General features: G+C 44.0%; 1 protein-coding gene across 3 annotated transcripts; it reads right to left on the bottom strand.

The window, feature by feature from the left end:
* Positions 1-4,178: 4,178 nt before the first annotated feature.
* On the bottom strand, positions 4,179-20,479 carry LOC140703753 (uncharacterized). 3 transcript variants are annotated; one of them, XM_078387672.1, is made up of 6 exons: positions 20,118-20,479; positions 18,812-18,942; positions 18,039-18,125; positions 16,257-16,501; positions 15,324-15,410; positions 4,179-6,350 (listed from the first exon to the last, which is right to left on the bottom strand). In XM_078387672.1, the coding sequence occupies exon 6, from the start codon at positions 6,348-6,350 to the stop codon at positions 4,461-4,463; it is 1,890 nt and encodes a 629-aa protein (XP_078243798.1). In that variant the 5' UTR covers positions 15,324-15,410; positions 16,257-16,501; positions 18,039-18,125; positions 18,812-18,942; positions 20,118-20,479; the 3' UTR covers positions 4,179-4,460. The 3 variants fall into 3 exon arrangements, with proteins under 3 accessions (XP_078243798.1, XP_078243797.1, XP_078243799.1); XM_078387671.1 differs by lacking the exon at positions 20,118-20,479 and adding an exon at positions 6,713-6,846 and having other exon boundaries at positions 18,812-20,053; XM_078387673.1 differs by lacking the exon at positions 18,812-18,942.
* Between the last annotated feature and the right edge of the window lie 547 nt (positions 20,480-21,026).

The raw sequence follows: 21,026 nt of genomic DNA, 5'->3' as shown, positions 1-21,026 counted from the left end.
ATGTTGTAAGCCGCCTAGAGTGGTCACAATTAACTAGATAGGCGGGGTATAAATGAAATAAATAAATAAACAAATAAACAAATAAACAAACAAACAAACAAACAAATAAATAAATAAATAAAAATAAATTTTAATCATCTTCAACAAGGTTTGTTCAATTAAACCATGAGATTCTGCATGATAAGCCACATTATAATTGATTTGGATCTTACTGATTTCACAGATTTTCCTCAAAAGCTCACTTCTAAAACCACTTGCTCTATCACAAATCAGCTTCAAAGGTATACCAATGTGTGCACATAAATTCACAAAAACAGAAAGATTGTAGAAAGATTGCTTGTGGGGAAGGCCTCGATCCAATGACTAGTCTGGCATACGAAGGAAATAACATTTGATTTAGTAGGAATGAAAGGTCCCAGTATGTCCATCTGCAAGCATTTGAATACTTGATCAGCAATAACCACAGGCTGAACCTCAGCTTTCGTGCGATCAGTCTGATGACCTAGCCTTTGACAAGAATCACAGGAATAAATGTAGTCTTTAACATTCTTTGTAATTCCATGCCAATAAAAATGCTGAGTGATTCTGCTTAAAGTCTTTTTTGAACCCCTGATGTCCACTACAAGGATTGCTATGAGCTATTTCTAAAACTTTTCCCCTGTATTCTTTAGGAACAATCAGTTGCTGTACTGGCTGTGCTTCTAGTTTCCCTTTTGCAGCATATTGTCTATAAAGCAGTCCATTTTGCCCCCACAAGAAGCTTACTTGTTGATTAGGTTGCTGAACAGCGTATTGATCTGCCTGAGACCGAAAAGCGGCCAGTGTAGGATCAGATTCTTGCTTTCGTTTAAATTCAGCTGAACCAGATAATTGAACAACATTTTCAGGCTGATTACTTTCAAAATTGTCATCAGTAGCTGTGTTACCGGTTTCTGTCACAAGAGGTTGCACACCTAGCAGAAAGAGCGGAGGAAATATTCCACTTACCTCGAATACCGTCTCTCCTCTCGCAGAACGACAGGGCCCTTCTCCATCCCGATGTCCGGTCTCTTCACCTGACAGCGTGGAGGATAACCCCCAATTCCGTGCAAACTTAGACCAAGCACGAAAACCGTCTACCTCTTGCTTATATGACAGCAAATGGAAAGTCTTTACTAAATTTGCCCAAGGTGAAGGCATGGCCACTGAACTGGCATCCCTATCCACGGTACTTACCTTTCTGCTACATCTCTTCAATCTGTGACTGGCTCATTCCACTCTCAAAGTTTACATTTCAGCAATCGTGGCTCATCAACCTCTTCGATCCCGTTCCGCCAGGCTTTTCTGACTCTACACTTAATTTTTTTTTTAAGTCCTCAGGAATATGTGGCCTCCTTCACAGTACATTGTATCACAATGGTCCCTTCCACTTGTATTGGAAGCCCTTACCAAGCCACTATTTGAACCCATGGCTATGTGTTCCGAGAAATTGCTTTCCTTGAAGACCGCCTTTCTCGTGGCTATCACATCAGCCAGAAGAGCGGGTGAACAAGCTGCACTCCGGACAGACCCTCCTTACCTTCAAATGCATCCTGACAAGGTCACCTTATACCTCGACATCTCCTTCTTACCGAAGGTTGTATCAGACTTTCACATTACCCAGCCCGTTGTGCTCCCAACAGTTTCCTTCTCCGTCCACTCCATTAGAGTGCAAACTCCATACTCTCAATGTCAGAAGAGCTCTTGCCTTCTACCTTCATCGCACCAAACACATTAGATGCTCCCTGCGTCTCCTCCTGTGTTATCATGGATCACATAAAGGTGCTCCTGTTTCTCCACAATCAATATCCAGATGGATTGTACAGCTTATACTGCTGGTTTACCAGCTTGCCAACAAGCCTGTACCGGACAGATTGAAGGCCCATTCTATCAGAGCGGTCTCCACTTCGACGGCTCTATTCAAAGGTGTCCATATCCAGAACATCTGCAAGGCGGCTACCTGGGCCAACCCACTGACCTTCGCCAGACACTACCACCTGGATGTCAGAGCCAAAAGTGGTGCGGCCTTTGGACAGGCGATACTGTCATCCTTGATATCGTGACGGCCCTCCTTCTAGTGAGTACAGCTTGCTATTCACCCGTTTGAGTGCATTCAGGGACCACTATGAAGAAAGTTAGGTTACCTACCTGTAACTTTGGTTCTTCTAGTGGTACTCTGTGAATTCACACATCCCTCCCTTCCTCCCCTCTGTCTGTTACGATACCGTTCTATGATACCTTGCTTATCTACTCTTTATACGGTAACGGCGGACTTAGGAAACTGAAAGGAAGCTGGAGGAGGGGGAGCCTATATACCCTCGGGGGAAGCTTAATTGACTCTTTTTTCTAAAGCTCTAGAATCTTCTGAACATCCTGTGCAGGCGCAGGATTAACCCATTTGTGTGAATTCACAGAGTACCACTAGAAGTAACCTAACTTTTTTCCATATCCCCTTTAAGATTGGAAAGCTAGCTGCCTTTCTTTCCCTGCTTAATTGTCCACAAAATCAGAGGGTCATTCTCCCTAGCCAGATGCAATGTCATGCCTGCAGCCTTACTATATGGTAGGTTCAAAGAAATCCTGTACCTCAAAAGAAATTGCTCATGCGAGCAGGCTTGGTTTTCTCAGCCTCTGAGAGGCTCAGAGGCTGAGGATCAACGGGTTTCTTCACCTCTGACCCAGTGCAGTCCAGGGCCTGAAGAGACCAGAGCTTGAAAAACTCAAAAGTTTGAAAAAAATTTCCACTCCTTTCAACAACCCCTGCCATTCCAAAGCAATGTACTCTCAATACAGTAGCATAGAAAGACCTAGTTCTTCATAAATAATATAGAATATATATTCGTTGCTATCCTTTTCAAAATTCAATGACTACCATTATTTATGAGGGTAAAGCTTTATATGGTAAATATGGTAAATAGGAAAGGCAATGAGATTTGCATAAGCCGGGGAGTCAGGAAAGTTTTTAAGGATCAGTTCATAGTTTTGCACTATTAAAGAGCAGGCCGGGTAGGTGGGGCTCGTCAGCCATGGAAGGCAGCCCATCTAGGAGAAAGAAAACTCCAATTTCAAACCTCCACTGCCTTGTGGCTATATCCACTCATGGAAAAGGCTTCAGGAGTTAACCTCGAGGCAAAATCCGGAGCTGGAGTCCCGAAGGCAGCATGTGTCGTTCTGCCAACTCCTGCGACATTGCTGGAACCAGTTGTATTGGCTCTTGCCTTTCCATTGGACCATTTCAGCAATGTGGAGAGGGGGGATTTGCTGCTTGGGTAACAGCCTATCCTCCATATTACCTTACCTGGGCTTCATGCTCTGGAGAAGACACTCCTCGATTCAGAGCATGTTACCATAGTCTCTCGAGACTGAAGGATGCCTATGAAAGCTTTATAAAACAAATAGCTTTTCTCTCTTCACTACTTGCTTTTCTTTCATCAGTTAGCCTTAGAACATCCATCTTTTTCTCCTTTTACACTCATTTTGTAAAAGCTTTCATTATACAGTGGTGCCTCGCACAGCGAGGTTAATCCGTTCCAGATTAACCCTCGCTGTGTGAAAGCATCGCTGTACGGATCAAAAAAAGCCACTGGAACACATTAAACAGCGTTTAATGCGTTCCAAATGGTCGAAAACTCACCGTACAGCAATGCTTTTCCGCGTCCGGCAGCCATTTTCGCACCCTCGGTAAGCGAGGGGAGGGCGCGAAAACGCTGCGCGCGGCCATTTCAGCTGCAGCGAGACCACGGATCAGCTGTTTAGCGGGTCCAAAATGACCACCTGAGCAGCCGAAATGGCTGCGCACAGCTTTTTCCCGCCCTCCCCTCGTCTACCGACGGCGCGAAAACGCTGTGCGCAGCCATTTAGGCTGTTCCAGTGGCCATTTTGGACCGTCCGGACAGCTGATCGGCGGGTTGCAAAGCGAAGGTCGGTAAGCGAACCGCTTACTGACCTTCGCTCTGCGATTTTCGCCCTATGCGGACACCGTTTTGCAATCGCATTTGCGATCGCAAAACCGGCCTCGTAGAGCGGATTCATTGCTCTACAAGGCGCCCGTTCTGCGAGGCACCACTGTACAATATATTCTTATTCTCATTTGTTTAACACAAGGTTCCAAATGTAATCATTCTACAAAAAGGCTATTTGTTTAATAAAACCATTCCACATTTCATGCATTGACATGATTTATTTGTTATGAACATAGATAACTGCTCCTACTGAAACTCTTTTTACATTCCACACATTTCTATGGTTTCTCCCCAGTGTGAATTCTTTGATGTGACCTACGGTTACCACTCTTGACTAAAGTTTTATCCATAGATACAAAGTGTCTATAGACAAATGCTTGCTCTACGGCTTGAAAAGGTGATGTAGAATTGGACACGACAGGACATAACTGTCAAGGGTACCTTTAAGGTTACTACTCTGAAGCTATTTACACATTTCATTCATTCATGTGGTTTCTCTCCAGTATGTATTCTTTCATGTGACCTGAGGTTACTACAGTAACTGAAGCTTTTTCCACATTGCATGCATTTATAGGGCTTCTCCCCAGTGTGAGTTCTTTGATGGAACCTCAGTTCACCACTTGAAATAAAGCTCTTTCCACATTCCATACATTTATATGGTTTCTCACCAGTGTGAGCTCTTTCATGTTTACTAAGGTTACCTCTGTGACTAAAGCCCTTTCCACATTCCATGCATTTATGTGGTTTCTCCCCAGTGTGAGTTCTTTCATGTAATCTAAGGACATTACTGCGACTAAAGCCTTTTCCACATTCCACACATTTATATGGCTTCTCCCCAGTGTGAGTTCTTTCATGTAACCTAAGTTCACCACTCGAAATAAAGCTCTTTCCACATTCCATGCATTTATGTGGTTTCTCCCCAGTGTGAGTTCTTTCATGTAACCTAAGATGACCATTCTGAGTGAAGCTTTTTCCACATTCCATGCATTTATGTGGTCTCTCCCCAGTGTGAGTTCTTTCATGTTTCCTAAGATCACCACTACAACAAAAGCTCTTTCCGCACTCCATGCATTTATGTGGTTTCTCCCCAGTGTGAGTTCTTTCATGTAACCTAAGCTTACCACTGTGACTGAAATTCTTTCCACATTCCATGCATTTATGTGGTTTCTCTCCAGTGTGAATTCTTTGATGTACCCTGAGGGTAGAACTCTGACTAAAGGTCTTTCCACATTCCATGCATTTATGTGGTTTCTCCCCAGTGTGAGTTCTTTCATGTAACCTAAGCTTACCACTGTCAATGAAGCTCTTTCCACATTCCATGCATTTATGTGGTTTCTCCCCAGTGTGAGTTCTTTCATGTAACCTAAGTTCACCACTCGAAATAAAGCTCTTTCCACATTCCATGCATTTATGTGGTTTCTCCCCAGTGTGAGTTCTTTCATGTAACCTCAGGACACCACTGTGACTAAAGCTCTTTCCACATTCTATGCATTTATGTGGTTTCTCCCCAGTGTGAGTACTTTGATGTGTCCTAAGGGTACCACTTGAAATAAAGCTCTTTCCACATTCCATGCATTTATGTGGTTTCTCTCCAGTGTGAGTCCTTTGATGTAACCTAAGGCTACCATTCTGAGTGAAGCCTTTTCCACATTCCATGCATTTATATGGTTTCTCCCCAGTGTGAATTCTTTCATGTAACCTAAGCTTACCACTGTCAATGAAGCTCTTTCCACATTCCATGCATTTATGTGGTTTCTCCCCAGTGTGAGTCCTTTGATGTAACCTAAGGTTACCACTCTGACTAAAGGTCTTTCCACATTCCATGCATTTATGTGGTTTCTCCCCAGTGTGAGTCCTTTGATGTCTCCAAAGGACACCACTGTGATTGAAGCTCTTTCCACATTCCAAGCATTTATGTGGTTTCTCCCCAGTGTGAGTTCCTTCATGTTTCCTAAGGTTACTTCTAAGACTGAAGCACTTTCCACATTCCGTGCATTTATGTGGTTTCTCCCCAGTGTGAGTTCTTTGATGTCTCCTGAGGTTAGAACTCTGACTGAAGCTTTTCCCACATTCCATGCATTTATATGGTTTCTCCCCAGTGTGAGTTCTTTGATGTGACCTGAGGGCACCACTGTGACTGAAGCTCTTTCCACATTCCATACATGGATACAGTTTCTCTCCTGCATGAGTTATTTGTTGTCTACTGAGGTGACATGCTTTTATGTGCTGTCTCCCCTGCGTTACTTCTTTCATTTGATGTCCATTCCTATCCTCTTGGATTTTCAATTCTCTGTTTTCTTGCTTGAATATGAGTTCTTGCCCAGGATGCCCCAGGTGGTCTTGGGAAATTCCTCTTCTCCTGTTCATCATCTGATACATTAGAAAAAGAAGTGAAGCAACTATGTCAGAAATTTGCAGGGATAAGGAAAGATCCATTCAGGCTCCACCTGAGTCATAGAGAAGGAAGGAAAGACAGTTCATGTGCCTGTAATGTCAAAATTAGACTACTGTAATGTGCTGTACGTGGAACAGCCTTTGAGACTGATGTGGAAGCTTCAAATGGTCCAGAATGCAGTGGTCAGACTTCTCACTGGGGTGAGAAAACATCAGCATACAGTGGTACCTCGACTTACAAACTTAATCCGTATTGGAACAGCATTTGTATATTGAAAAGTTTGCAAGCTGAGGAAAAAATTTCCATAGGAATGCATTGAAAACCATTTAATCCATACCTGCTGTTTTCTGTTTGTATGTTGAGGCGCTGTTCGTAGGTAGAGGCATTAGTTCACATAGGAACTAATGCAAAGCCAGTTAATCCATACTCTGCCACTAGGGGGTGAATTTTTCTTCTTTTTCTTTCTTTGATCTAAAATTAAAAAGGTAAAGGTTCCCCTTGACAATTTTTGTCCAGTTGTGTTCGACTCTAGGGGCGGTGCTTATCCCCATTTCCAAGCGATAGAGCCAGTTTTTGTCCGAAGACAATCTTTCCGTGGTCACATGGCCAGTACGACTTAGACACGGAATGCTGTTACGTTCCCACCGAGGTGGTCCCTATTTATCTACTCGCATTTGCATGCTTTCAAACCACTAGGTTGGCGGGAGCTGGGACAAGCGACGGGCGCTCACTCCGTTGCGTGGATTCGATCTTACGACTGCTGGTCTTCTGACCCTGCAGCACAGGCTTCTGCGGCTTAGCCCACAGTGCTACCACATCCCTGACCTAAGATTAACTTAGGTCAAAAAAAGGGGCAGGAAAGGTTTTTTCTTTTTTTTTAATTCGTAAGTCGAGGCTCCGCTTGCAAGTCAAAGCAACTTTATGCAAATAGAGCCATTCATAACTTGAATCATTCACAAGGAGGGTCATTTGTAAGTCAAGGTTCCACTGTAGTTCCCCCACTCTGGCTCCCTTGCATTGGATGCCTGTTCATTTCCACATTGGTTTCAAAGTGTTAATGAAGACATATAAAGCCCTAAATGGTTTAGGACCTCGATGTCTAGCGAAACGCCTCCTCCCACCTAGATCTACTCAAATCCCTCATTCTAGGTAGGAAGGGCCAGTAAGGGGCCTAACACTCAAGGAGGCCCAGAGAGAAAGTCCAAGAACCTGGGCCTTCTCAGCAATGGCCCCTTGCCTCTGGAACAATCTACCCCCGGAGAGTTGTCTGGCTCCCTCACCGGGTGTTTCTAAGAGTAAACTTAAGACCTGGCTCTTTAGGCAGGGTTTCCCTCCTGTCATCACCTAATTATTTTCCCCATCTTGAACAATGTTATTACTGTTATTTTTATTTTATTATAATGGTTATATTTTATCTATTATTGTTAGACACCCAGAGTAGACTTCATTCTAGATGGGTGGGGTATCAATTTAATAAATAAATAAATAAATAAATAAATAAATAAATAAATAAATAAATAAATGAATGAATAAATAAATAAATTAATAAATTAAAATAAAATAAAATAAAATAAAATAAAATAAATAAATAAATAAATAAATAAATAAATAGAGGTAGATTTGCAGCCCTCCTTTAATCATTAGGGTAGAACTCTATTCTGAAAAGTCTATTTTGATGTAATTTCATTCTCCCATTAAAATGCCTTTTAAAGGAAAATGTGGGAGGTGGAATTGCAGATCACTTAGTCATTATACAAGGCGGTCACGACTCAAAAAAAGGTTGGGAAACAGCTCTACATGCATCTTAAGGAGAGATCAGCATTATCAGCAGTAACTGTAATCAGTGGGGAAAGGACAAAATGAACTGGAATAAACCTGAGATGACCTCCTTTAATTAGAATAAAGATGAAAAATACTATTACTATATATATTAGAATAAGGAGGAATAAATATTACTAAATATGAAAAGATTATAAAAAACAAGATTTTGAGAAGTTGAAATTAGAAATTAAAAATAAATTAAATGTTTATAGGAAGGTCAGCTATCAGACTTTGGTAGAATTGTCTTGTCTAAAATGAATGTACCGAAGATCAATTTTTAAATTCTTTTTAAAAAATCCTCATTCTTTTATTCTCCCTCACAATTGTACTTCTAGAAAATTAGAAGGGAATTTCTCAAAGTTGATTAAAGAGGAAACAAATATTTGAATTAAAGGATTGGTCAGCAAAAATAAATACCAAGGACAGTGTTAGAAAGGAAGAGTAAAAGTGGATAGATGTGATGCAGCAACCAAGTGCAGGCTAAGAAGACACAGGGAGTTCAGCTGCAGGGCGAGGAAGCCTGGGCTCCAGATACTGCCTCTCACGTCCTTTGAGGAGAGGTTTGGCAAGCTCGAAACAAAGACCAGCATGCAGTCAGGAAGCCAGCAGTGAGTTGGGGGTTATCCTGTGTTTTGCTCCGAGGGTCACATGCGTGACTTTACGCCTCTTGGACAAAAGTCAGGGGTGTGTCCTCCTTGCAAGGAGCTCTCCTGGATCTCAGGGAATGGATTTGCTCCCTAGAGGGCTTGGTTGCAGACAGGGAGAAGCAGAGGAAAGGAGAGAGGGACCATGGTGAGACCTCCAGGGACCTTCAGGCATCATCCCACCTATTAACAAGCAGCTCCTCAGCTGCTGGAATTGGAAGTCTCCGGGCTGGAGGATGCTAATCTTGACAAGCGGGAAATCACACCCTCGAGGAGACCCCTTCTTCAGTTGATGGGCCTGTACACAGTCACATTGAGGATACTCCTCATGGGGAGGAAGTTAGAGGGTTTCTGGTAATGGGCGTTTAGATCGTCAAGAAAACAGAGTGTGGTGTTTGAGACGGTTGTGAGGACTGCACAGTGACTACCCTGCCTGGTGCAAAGGTTGTGGATGTTACGTCTCACATGGAGAGGGTTGTAAAGAGTGCTGGGGATGAAGTAGCACTGGAGGTGCATGTCGGCACCAAACACATGGGGGAAATGTAGCCAAGCGGTCCTGGAGGCCAAATTACGGTTGTTAGAGAGGAAGCTCAAAGCCAGTATCTCAAAGGTAGCGTTCTTGGAAGCGCTACCTGTTCTACATGCACGATGAACTAGGCAGGCGGAGCTCAGAGGTCTCGACGTGTGGATGAGACGGTGGTGTCAAGGGGAAGGGTTTAGATTCATTTGGCACTCGTTAATGTTTTGGGACAAGCCGGGCTTGTACAAGCGAGACCGGCTTCACTTGAATGAAGACGGAGCCTGACTGCTGGTGTGTAACATAGAAAAGGTGGCAGAGCAGCTTTTAAATTGAACATGGGAGGAAAGATGGCAGGAGCCGAGCAGCATCCATTTCAGGACTCCTCATCCCTGTAGAATGAGGGTGGAGAGAGTAGAGAACAACAAAGTGATTACAGTGTAGGAATTAGGACTGGGAGCGTGATGGGATGGAATTGTTGGTTCACTGGAAGGAGAAGAAAACAAGCAGCCCTTCTTGGGGGACCCCCATATGCAGGTGCTTTTAGGCAAGTGCCCCAAACCTCTCAGCAAAGATGGGAGAGCTGGAACATTTGGAGGGTAGATATAAGATTGATACAGTGGCCATAATGGAATAATGGTCATAATGGAAACCTGGAGAGATTCAGAGAAACAGTGGGATGCTGCAGTCCCAGATGACAAACTCTACAGGAGGGATAGGAAGGGGCATGTTGGATGGCCATCTAGGTCAAACAAGGGGTAGAATCCAGCAGAATGGAGATGGATGGCGGGTCAGACTCCATTGCAAAGAAGGAGACTCCACCACCCTTCCAGGCAGCCTTCTCCACCTCAAGACAGCTCTGACCATCAGGAAGCTCTTCCTAATGTTCAGGTGGAATCTCTTTTCCTGTAGTTTGAAACCATTGCTCCGTCTCCTAGTCTCTGGAGCCCTGGAAAACAAACCTGTCCCCTCTTCAACGTGACATCCTTTCAAAGATTAAAACATGGCTATCGTGTCCCCTCTCAACCTTCTTTTTGTAAGGCTAAACATTCCCAACTCCCTAAGACACTCCTTGTAGGACATGGTTTCCAGACTTTTAACCATTTCAGTCGCCCTACTCTGGACACGTTCCAGGTTGTCAACATCCTTTTTGATTTGAGGTGCCCAGAACTGGACACAGTACTCCAGGTGAGGTCTGACTAATGTAGAATAGAGTGGTACTACCACTTCCCTTGATCTAGACACTATACTCCTATTGATCCAACCAAGAATTGCATTGGCTTTCTTGGCAGCCGCATCACCCTGCTGACTGTTGCTCAGCTTGTGGTCTACCAAGACTCCTAGATCCCTTTCACAGGTCTCTTCCATCCTATATCTGTGCAGTTCATTTTTTCCGCACAGCTGCAGGACCTGTTGATATTCATTTTGTTAGTTTTGGCCCATGACTCTCATCTGCCAAGGTCATTTTGAATTTTAATGTTAATTTTTTTCTTAAATTAATTGTTTTAATTAATATAGTAACTGTATTTTTAATGATTATATGTATTTTATATTGATTTTTATGTTGTAAGCCGCCCCAAGTAGACATGGTCTAGAGGGGCGGGGTATAAATTTAATAAATAAATAAATAAATAAATAAATAAATAAATCCTGTCCTCTGGGGAATTAGCAGCCCCTGTCAATTTGCTATCATCTGCAAATGTGATCGGCATACTCTCTATTCCTTTATCCAAGTAACTGATAAAGACGTTGAATAACACAGGACCCAGAACAGAACCCTGGGGCACTCCACTAGTCACCTCTTTCCAGGATGAAGGGGAGCCGTTTGTGATCACCCTTTGGGTTCGGTCAGTCAACCAATTACAAATCCACTAAACAGTAGCACTGTCTGTCCCACATTCTACTAGCTTCTTTGCAAGAATTTTGTGAGGATCCTTGTTGAAGGCCCTACTGAAATCAAGATACACTACACACAGTGTTCCCTTCATTCTCCAGGCCTGTAAGTCTATCGAAAAAAGAAACCAAATTATTTATTTATTTATTGGACTTATATACCGCCCCATAGCGCTACAAGCACTCTCCGGGCGGTTTACAATTTTTTTTTTAATTATACAGGCTACACATTGCCCCCCCAGCAAGCTGGGTACTCATTTTACCGACCTCGGAAGAATGGAAGGCTGAGTCAACCTTGAGCCGGCTACCTGGGATTTGAACCCCAGGTCGTGAGCACAGTTTTAGCTGCAGTACAGCGTTTTAACCACTGCGCCACGAGGCTATTAGTCTGCCATTACTTGTTTTTGAGAAACCCATTTTGACTTCTAGTAATGACAGCATTGCTTTCTAAGTAATTACAAACTGTCTGCTTAATTATGTTCTCTTGAGTCTTTCAGGAATTGATGTCAGACTGACAGGCAGATAATTTGCCCTCTTCCCATCTGTGGGGACTTCCCCTGTTCTCCAAGAATTCTCAAATATTATTGCCAATGGTTCTGATATTACTTCTGCCAGTCCTTTTAATATCCTTGGATGGAATTCGTCTGGCCCAAGAGACTAAAATTCATCCAAGGTAGCCAGGCAATCCTGTACTACTTCTCTACCTATTCTGTGCTGCATTTCCCGCACTGCATTTCACCTGCTCTTCCTCCCTCAGGTAGGAAAAAACTGAGGCAAAGAAGGTGTTGAGTAGTTCTGCCTTTTCCCTGTCCCCTGTTAGTAATTGGCCATCATCTCCACGCAGAGACTCCATTGTTTCCTTCTTTTTCCTTTTAATGCTGACATAACTAAAAAAAATCCCCTTTTTTACCTTTAAACTCTCTAGCAAGTCTAAGTTTGTGCTGTGCTTTAGCTTTTCTTAACATCCCCCTACATCTATTGGCTATTTGCTTGTATTCCTCTTTGCTGCTTTCCCCGTTTTTCCATTTCTTCCACATTTTTTTAAACTTAGCTGAGTTGAAATTTCTTTAGTCATCCATTCCGTTTCTTTAGACATCTCCCATTTTTCCTTCTTGTTGGAACAGTCTCAGATTGTGCCTATAGCACATCAGTTCTTGGGAGGCGGAGCGAGGGCAGAGAGAGCAGAGGGAATCTCAGGGCTCTGGGAACCCCTGTGGAAACTCCAGGTCAGCAGACACTCTCCCTAGCAGTGGAAGGGGGGGCAAGATCCTACAGGAGAGTAGGGCTGTCAGCAAAGGATCACTGGAAAACTTCAAATTCAGACAGCAATCTCTCTTCCTGACAAATTCCTTTCTCAAGCATCTGACCAGGGAATGCAACTTGCCAGGCACGTTGGACAACTTACTACTCCCTATACCACCCCATGGCTGATGTGCAATGTTTTCCAGCAAAAATAGTGCACATCTTTATTAAATATGGTCCATCCTGCTAGTTCGGCACATCGCCTGGCAGCCATTGATACTGATGATATATCCTGCTAGTTTGGTACACAGCCTGTGTAGATTCAATAAGATTTTGAATTCAAATAATGTATGATTTCTTTCCTTTCAAATCAAGGGGGTAATGTTGGCATGTATAACTTTTTTTTTGGGGGGGGAGATAAAAAACTTCCCTGACCCCTGCTCTATTACCATCTCCACACAAGAATTGGAGGTTGTTCATGACTTTGTGTACCTTGGCTCAACCATCTCTGACACCCTCTCTCTAGATGTCGAGCTGGATAAATGCATCAGGAAAGCAGCTACCATGTTCTCAAGACTCACAAAGAGAGTATGGCTTAACAAGAAGCTGACGGCATATACCAAGATCCAGGTCTATAGAGCCTGTGTCCTGAGCACACTCCTCTACTGGTCCTGGACCCTTTGTGCATGACAGGAGAGGAAGATGAACACCTTCCATATGCATTGTCTCCGATACATTTTTGGTATCACCTGGCAGGTCAAAGTCCTAGGACGAGCTGGAATTTTTAGCATATATACATTACTGAAACAGCGACGTCTACATTGGCTTGAGCATGTCATGAGAATGGCTGATGGTTGGATTCCAAAAGATCTCCTAGAGAGTGAAGAAGGGGGGTGTTCCAGCATGAGAAGAAAATGACAGGATGTTCCAGAGAGAGAGAGAGAGAGAGAGAGAGACTCTTTTTTGGATTTTTGGACTTATAGATTTTTGGACTTTACCTTGGATTATAGATTTTTGAATGGACTTTGGAGTTCCCAGAAATTTGCTAGGATGTAGTTCATAGTAGGAGAATAAAAAGAGAGGCTCTGCCTTACCTATTTTTCTTAGTTAGTAATTTTCTTATTTTATTTTTGTAGCTGGGATTTGCTCAATTTCTAACTACCTTAGTTATGGAAATGATTTTGAATGCTATGCTTTGCAATAAAATGAATTTATTTAAATCTTTATTTTTCTAATAAAACAATAATACTTAAAAGCTGATGCTTGGTCTCTTGAACAGATAACCTGCTACCATATTTACTTTGTTTTCTAACAGGCCACAAACTAAGCTACTTTGAGTCCAGTATTTTCATGAGTTCTGAGAGTTCTGGATGATTATAATTTGGTTTCTCAGTGGTTTTTAATTGGGAATAGACTTGGGAAAGAGTGCCAGTGGGACAGCCTGGTTGAGACAAGGACTCATCTCAACTCAAATAGGGGTCAACTGGACTTGGAACCTCTCTATTCCAGCTGTCAGTATTCTCTTAGGAGAGCTGATAAGCTTACAATTGTCACTCTCAAATTGTCCTTCTCAGCCACACTAGATGCTGTTCCAAGTCAACCATACAGAGCACTTTACCATACATAGTCTTTCGAGACTGAAGGATGCCTAACTAACTAAAATATAATTAGGCTTCTCTGTGAATTAAGAATCTTAGGGGCAAATTTAAGTTAAACGTAAATTGAGGTTTTATTTCTTAGGGGAAATTGTTACTTTACAATAAATTTATACCCAAGAAATAGAAATGGCACATTCTTTTAAGAACTAGATGCAGGAGATTCAAATGAACATTATTAATCAATTTACAGATCAGATCAAAGCCCAAACTCTAGAAATTAAGGCGGTAATGTCAGGACTCAAACAGGACGTGGAACGGATTATTCAAAAGAAAGACCAATTCACCAAAGCAGTGGGAGTAGCAGAAAAAGAAAATTTAGAATCAAGACTGAAGAAAGACAAAATAATGGACTTTTATGAGAGGAAGGTCCAGGTGGATAAACTGTGGATTTATACTAGTGAGAAGATCATCTTTTTGTAGTGCATCTTTTTGTAAGAAGAGAATTTTGAGAACGAAAGGGTGAAAGCAGTGATGATGAAAGGGATACAAAATTTTGGCTAAAATATAGACACAGATGATTGGATTCGAATGTGGAATGATAACTATAGACGGATTAAATCAGTAAACCTGAGATAAAATGTTTTAAAGATGTTCTATAGATGGCATTTTAAAATTGGCAATAAAGGGTGTTAGCGATTAGAAATTCATGTTAAAAACGTTGGCAGCAACTTCAGACACTCTTTTACATAGGTGAGGGAAATGTGACAAGAGGAAAATGATAGTGGAGATAGATAAAAAAGAGATATTACACAAGGAATTACACAAGTAAATATAGCCTTTAAACCAGAAATGCTCTTGTTGAATATAAGGCCACAAATTGTTTATTTTAAAAGATATGTATATGCTGTTTTCCCAAAAATAAGACATAACCTGAAAATAAGCCTTAGTATGATTTTTGAGGATGGTAGTAATATAACCCCTACTCCAAAAATGAGCCCCAGTTAAGTGAAATCCCGTCCTCCACCCTTGTGCAGCAACCAGAAGATGACATGACTGTATTTGAATAAATGTAGATCTTTGTACAGGAAAAAAATGAAACATCCCCTGAAAGTAAGCCCTAATGCCTTTTTTGGGAGCAAGAATTAATATAAGACCCTGTCTTATTTTCGGTGAAACTGAGAGGAGAGTGTGTGTGGCAAGGCTACTTAAGCCACCTCTGGAAATCTCTCTTACCTTGCAAATCCTGGAGGGATCTGGGATTTGGTTATTGGTTTTTGTTCCTAAAAAAGCGAAGAGAATTCAGCTCAGTCTCGCCCCTTCCTAGGAGAAAAGAAAAATAGAAAAGATCAGCCTGGAGGCTTTATGGATAAACTAAATCAAAAACGTTTCCTTCTGGAATGTGCCTTCCTCATGTTTCTATTGAACGGGGCTCCATCCCCATCTCTCCTCTTCAGGCAGCGGAACAAGAAGAACAGAAAGAAAGAAAGAAAGAAAGAAAGAAAGAAAGAAAGAAAGAAAGAAAGAAAGAAAGAAAGAAAGAAAGAAAGAAAGAAAAGAAAGAAAGGAAAGAAAGAAAGAAAGAAAGAAAGAAAGAAAGAAAGAAAAGAAAGAAAGAAAGAAAGAAAGAAAGAAAGAAAGAAGAAAGAAAGAAAGAAAGAAAGAAAGAAAGAAAGAAAGAAAGAAAGAAAGAAAGGACGGAAGGAAGGACGGAAGGAAGGACGGAAGGAAGGACGGAAGACAGGAGGGAGGGAGGGAGGGAGGGAGGGAGCATCTCATGCTGGGCTCCTGGATAAAAGCTCCCCCCTACCAGTGAGGAGGGGGCAACAGCAGGGAACCAGAGAGCAACAGGACCTTCTTCCCACAAAGACCTGTGATGAAAGCAGCAGCATACAAGAGTATATTTTCCCCACTATTTATTAAAAAATTTTACCCCACCTTTCACTTTTAAAAGGACCCAAAGCAGCTTATGTAATGTTTTAAAAAACACAAGATTTAAAATTTAAAAACAGGAAGTCTAGAAATTTTAAAAAGAATCCAACCAAAGCTACAGTAAGAACGGTAAACAAAATGAATATCTAGGAAACACCAGAGTCCGTGTCATGTAGTGGACCAAGGATTCAACCAGGCGCCCTGTTCTCACGGGACCCGTTCGTTATTTTTTCTCACCCTAAGGATCCCAACGCAGGCGGCGTCTCCAAAGGAGCTCCTCAGCCTCCGTGCCAAGGGCCCTGTGTTGTGGGGTTGCCAACCCAAGGCGGGCAGAGTTCAGGTCTCAGGACTTTTCTCGCCTGCTGTCTTCCAACCCCCAACCTTGCTTAGGGTTTGCTCTTCCCTTTGAGCTCACTGCAAACCTCACAGGGGCTTGGAAAGGCGGCAGCCGAGGGTGAGGGTTTTGTAGTTGGTTCCCCCTGCTGTAAAAAAAAGCATTTCACAATCAATTGGTCTGGAACGGACCCTTCAGAGCCATTCACTCCGCAAAAGACCTGCCGGGAGAGGGAATGTCCCAGAAAGAGGCCAGGTTGCCTTCCGGTCCTTCTTTCCTCCTGTCCTCCATGTGGAAAGACCAGAACTCCTTCGGCCTCTTTCCAAAGCCCCCTTTGCTCCACCCCTTGAATGAGAAATGCTCTTTTGAATATAAGACCAGAAATGTTGCACATATTTATAGCCATAAGATTGATCTAGACTCAAAATGGGATAGCTTGTCAAAGGCGTTATCTGAGAATTTGAGAAGATACGTTAAAGCAAGCTGAAAAATGTTTAATGATTGGGCCCAGAAACAAATATGAGTAAAGAATATAAGATATGTTATGGATTTTAACATTGTAACACAGTTATGGAGTCAAGATTATACTAGATACAGTTCTGTATTACTGTGAACACTTCACTGTGTATATGTTTTGGATGGTGTAATTTTCCTTTCCTCCCCCCTCCCCCGTATTCCTTTGATTGTTCTCTGTTTGTTTGTTATATAATAAAAAATATATCATGCTGTAAAACAAAATATCTGTCCTAAAAAATTCCCATCCATCCTGAACTCCCCTCTCCTTTAGTTCTTCCGTCCATGGAATTTCAGCCAATAATTCCCTAAATTTACAAAAATTGGCTTTCTTGAAGTCCAGAATGCATGTGTGATTACACTTGGCTTCCCCTTCCCACTGTAAAACAAATTCCAAGAGAGGGCGGTCACTCCCACCACTTCAACCGCATTAACAAGGTCCTCCCTGTTGGCGAAGATGAGATCTAAAATAACTGTTCCCCTTGTTGCCTCTTCCACTTTCTGGACCATGAAATTGCCTGCAAGCCCAGAAAGGAATTTGTTGGACCTGGTGCTCTTGGCAGCATCTAACAGCCAATAAATATCAGGATAGATGAAATCTCCCATTACTTCTGCATCTATCCCTGTTTAATGTGTGGCCATCTGCTCCAGGAAGGTGTGAGACTATCTGTGCGTGGACCAATCTGGGGAGTGACAATTGCATCCAGGCAGGGAAGTTAGCAGATCGTTTAAGAGGGAAGTGGATTGGACCACGGGCACTTTCTGGTTCTCCATTGACAGCATTGGGTCCAGAAGAACGCCCAGTGTGTGTTGGGACCCACACAAATCACAGACATCAGGGGCTCCCAGTTGGAGGACCCCTGTCTTGTTTGGGTTCAGCCTTAGTCTATTGTCCCTTTTATCCTCCCATTGAAGGAGTAGGTGGGAACAGAAATGACATTCCATCTTAATTATCATCAGAATCTGAAGTACATGTTGATGGTTCAAAGAAAAACTCCCCACTGTGGCTTATCTGTTAAGGAGGAAGAAGAGGGGAGGCTTGAAGGGGAACCCCCACACCCCAAATCCAGATGACCAAGTTTTACCAAGACGATAACCTGCTGGGCCAGTGAAACTGAGAGGAGAGTGTGTGTGGCAAGGCTACTTAAGCCACCTCTTCAAATCTCGCTTACCTTGCAAATCCTGGAGGGATCTGGGATTTGGTTATTGGTTTTTGTTCCTAAAAAAGCGAAGAGAATTCAGCTCAGTCTCGCCCCTTCCTAGGAGAAAAGAAAAATAGAAAAGATCAGCCTGGAGGCTTTACGGATAAAGCAAATCAAAAACGTTTCCTCCTGGAGTATGCCTTCCTCATGTTTCTATTGAACGGGACTCCATCCCCACTCCCTCCTTCAGGCAGCAGAACAAGAGGAAAAGAAAGGCAGCCGACAAAGAAACCACAGTAAGGGAGGGAGGGAAGGAAGGAGCATCTCATGCTGGGCTCTGAGATAAAAGCTCCTAGTGAAGCGGGAGCAACAGGAGAGAACCAGAGAGCAACAGCACTTTCTCCCCACGAAGACCTGCGATGAAAGCATCAGCATAAAAGAGTGTATTTCTCCCACTCTTTATTTAAAAATGTTTTACTTCACTTTTTGCCTTTAAAAGCAGCTTATGTAAATTTTTAAAACACAAGAATTAAAATTTAAAAACAGGAAGTCTAGAAATCTTTAAAAGAATCAACCCAATACTACACTTAAGAATAGTAAAAAATGAATATCTACAAAACACCAGAGCCCGTGTGATGTAGTGGACCGAGGGTTGGACCAGGACCCCTGTTCTCACGGGAGCCTTCATTATTTTTGTCACCTCATGGATCCCAAAGCAGGGTGTGCCCTTTGTGCCAAGGGCCTTGTGTCGTGGGGTTGCCAACCCAAGGCGGGCAGAGTTCAGGTCTCAGGACTTTTCTCACCTGCTCTCTTCCAACCCCCCCAACCTTGCTTAGGCTTCACTCTTCCCTTTGAGCTCACTCCAAATCTCACAGGGGCTTGGAAAGGCATCAAACGAGGGTGGGGGGGGGTGTCTTGGTGTTGGCTGCCCCTGCTGTAAAGAAAAGAATTTCACAATCACTTGGTCTGGAACGGACCCTTAAGAGCCATTCACTCCACAAAAGACCTGCTGGGAGAGTGAACGCTCCAGAAGGAGGCTGGGTTGCCTTCCGGTCCTTCTTTCCTCCTGCCCTCCATGTGGAAATGACCAGAGCTCCTTCGGCCTCTTTCCAAAGCCCCCTTTGCTCCACCCCATGGAGAGCCTGAATTGGAGGCAGGAGGGCGAGGCAGGTCTTTTGCACAGTCCATGGTCCTGAATTGTGCCCTGACTGTTCCTGGGGAGATCTCCCCTTTCAGCCTCCGCTAAGAAACATCCCATGGAGGAAAATCCACCACATTCTCTGTCCTGCTTCTCCCCTGCCTGCCTTTAAGAAAAAGATGGTCTGTGTTCAGAAGCAACACAACAAGGAAAACGCTAAGTGGGGGGGGAGGTAGTCCCCCCACTTGCAGTTGGTCGTCAGCTCAGGATCTGTTCTTGAGATGGATTGGGTTACCTCGCCTCTCTACCAGATCCTGCAGGGGGAAAAAAACACAAATACACAGAGAGAGAGTGTGTGCTAAAGAGCAAGAGGTCCTGCAGACGTTCCCCCTCGGAGGGTAGGTGCAGGGAGGAAAACCCACTTCTCCTGCCCATCCCGGCTCCTCCACCTCCTGCCTGCCCCCCCTTTCCTCCCCAGCCCCCCCTGGGACTTTTTTTTCTTTAAGGGAGGGAGGGAGGGAGTAGGGGTTGTCCTAGGTCATTAGAAGGAAGGGGGGGAGATGGAAGGCAAGTTACTTTCTCTCCTTCCTTTGTTTCCATCCACCGGATGCTCTCAGGATTCAGGGGAAGGCAGGGGCTCCTTAACCCTCCCCTCCCTACATACACACATACAGACACACACGCACACACTCGATGAAGCCCTAGGGCCTTGCAGGGGGTTTGGTCTCCCTGCCTCTGGGGGTGGGATCTGGGCTCCAGAGATCCTCTCTCCCCCTTGGAACCCCCCCTTCTCCTCCCTCCCGAGGAGACCCGGAGGAAAAAAAATGCCTTGCACGAAGGTCGAGCAGGTTAAACCACAATCGGGCACCATCGGCAATGCCGGGAGAAGCAGCCCCCCCTCCCCCGAGACTGATTCAACCCCCGTAAGAAAATATCACCCACCCCCGATCTGCCCCCCCTCCAGCGCCCACCTCCGTCCAGGTCCCGATCCAGGAGGCGCTTCTCTCCAGGAGTCCTTTTGCGCCGAAGGGGGAGAGGCAGGCGCAGCGATTCCAGCTTCCGGTTCCTGCTCGCCCGTCCAGGGAAGGGGCTCTTCCTTCGCCTTCGTAGCTCTATGTTCCTCCCCTTCCCCCCCCTGCACGAAATGGGGGGGGGAGGAATGGCAGGAACAAGGCGGGGGGGGTTGTTTGAAGGGTACAAAGGCTCCAAAGAGGAGGAAAATGGCGGGAGTGCGGAGCCCCGCTTCTCTCCTCCAGGCGCCTTTCTTGGGCCGAAGGGGAAGAGGCAGGCGCAGCGATCCCCGCTTCCGGCTCCCGTTCAAAGGGCGTCAAAGGGAGGGGCTCTTCCTTCGCCTTCATAGCTCTATGTTCCTCTCCTTCCCCCCTCCTGCACGAATGGGGGGGGGGGGGAGAGGGAAAGGCAGGAACAAGGCGGGTGTGTGAGTGGGAGGTTAAGGTTAGGAAAGGCTCCGAAGAGGAGGAAAATGGCGGGAGTGAGAAGCTTCCTTCAGGCGGCCCAAGTTCTTCCATTTCTGGGGGAAGGAAAGACTCAGACGAGACACAAGAGTTCCCGTCACCAGAGTCTCTGTTCACAAATATTTGAAGAGAGAAAAGGAGACAAACGAGCAGGGAGTTCAGGCTCTCAGACAGACCCGGATTGTGTTTCTCTCCTTCCAAAGGGAGACTCACAACAGCCGAGGAGAAACGACGTCACACCACCTTCTCCCATCATCTACCTGCACGGCAGGACTCTTCACTTTGTCCTTGATAAGAATTGCACAGCTAATATTATGTTGTTTGAGGTTTTCTTCAGTAATCTCCAAAGAGAGAGCAAAAACAAAGACTCTGGACACAGGAGACGTTCCTTTCACCAAGTATTTA

The sequence above is a fragment of the Pogona vitticeps genome, chromosome 2, assembly GCF_051106095.1.
Source record: "Pogona vitticeps strain Pit_001003342236 chromosome 2, PviZW2.1, whole genome shotgun sequence".
NCBI classification, from domain to species: Eukaryota; Metazoa; Chordata; class Lepidosauria; order Squamata; family Agamidae; genus Pogona; species Pogona vitticeps.
This window is presented reverse-complemented; position numbering and strand designations above follow the sequence as displayed.

Bases quoted from the DNA above. Each gene is read 5' to 3' on its own strand.
- LOC140703753 (XM_078387672.1), bottom strand. From the start codon at position 6,350: ATGATGAACAGGAGAAGAGGAATTTCCCAAGACCACCTGGGGCATCCT.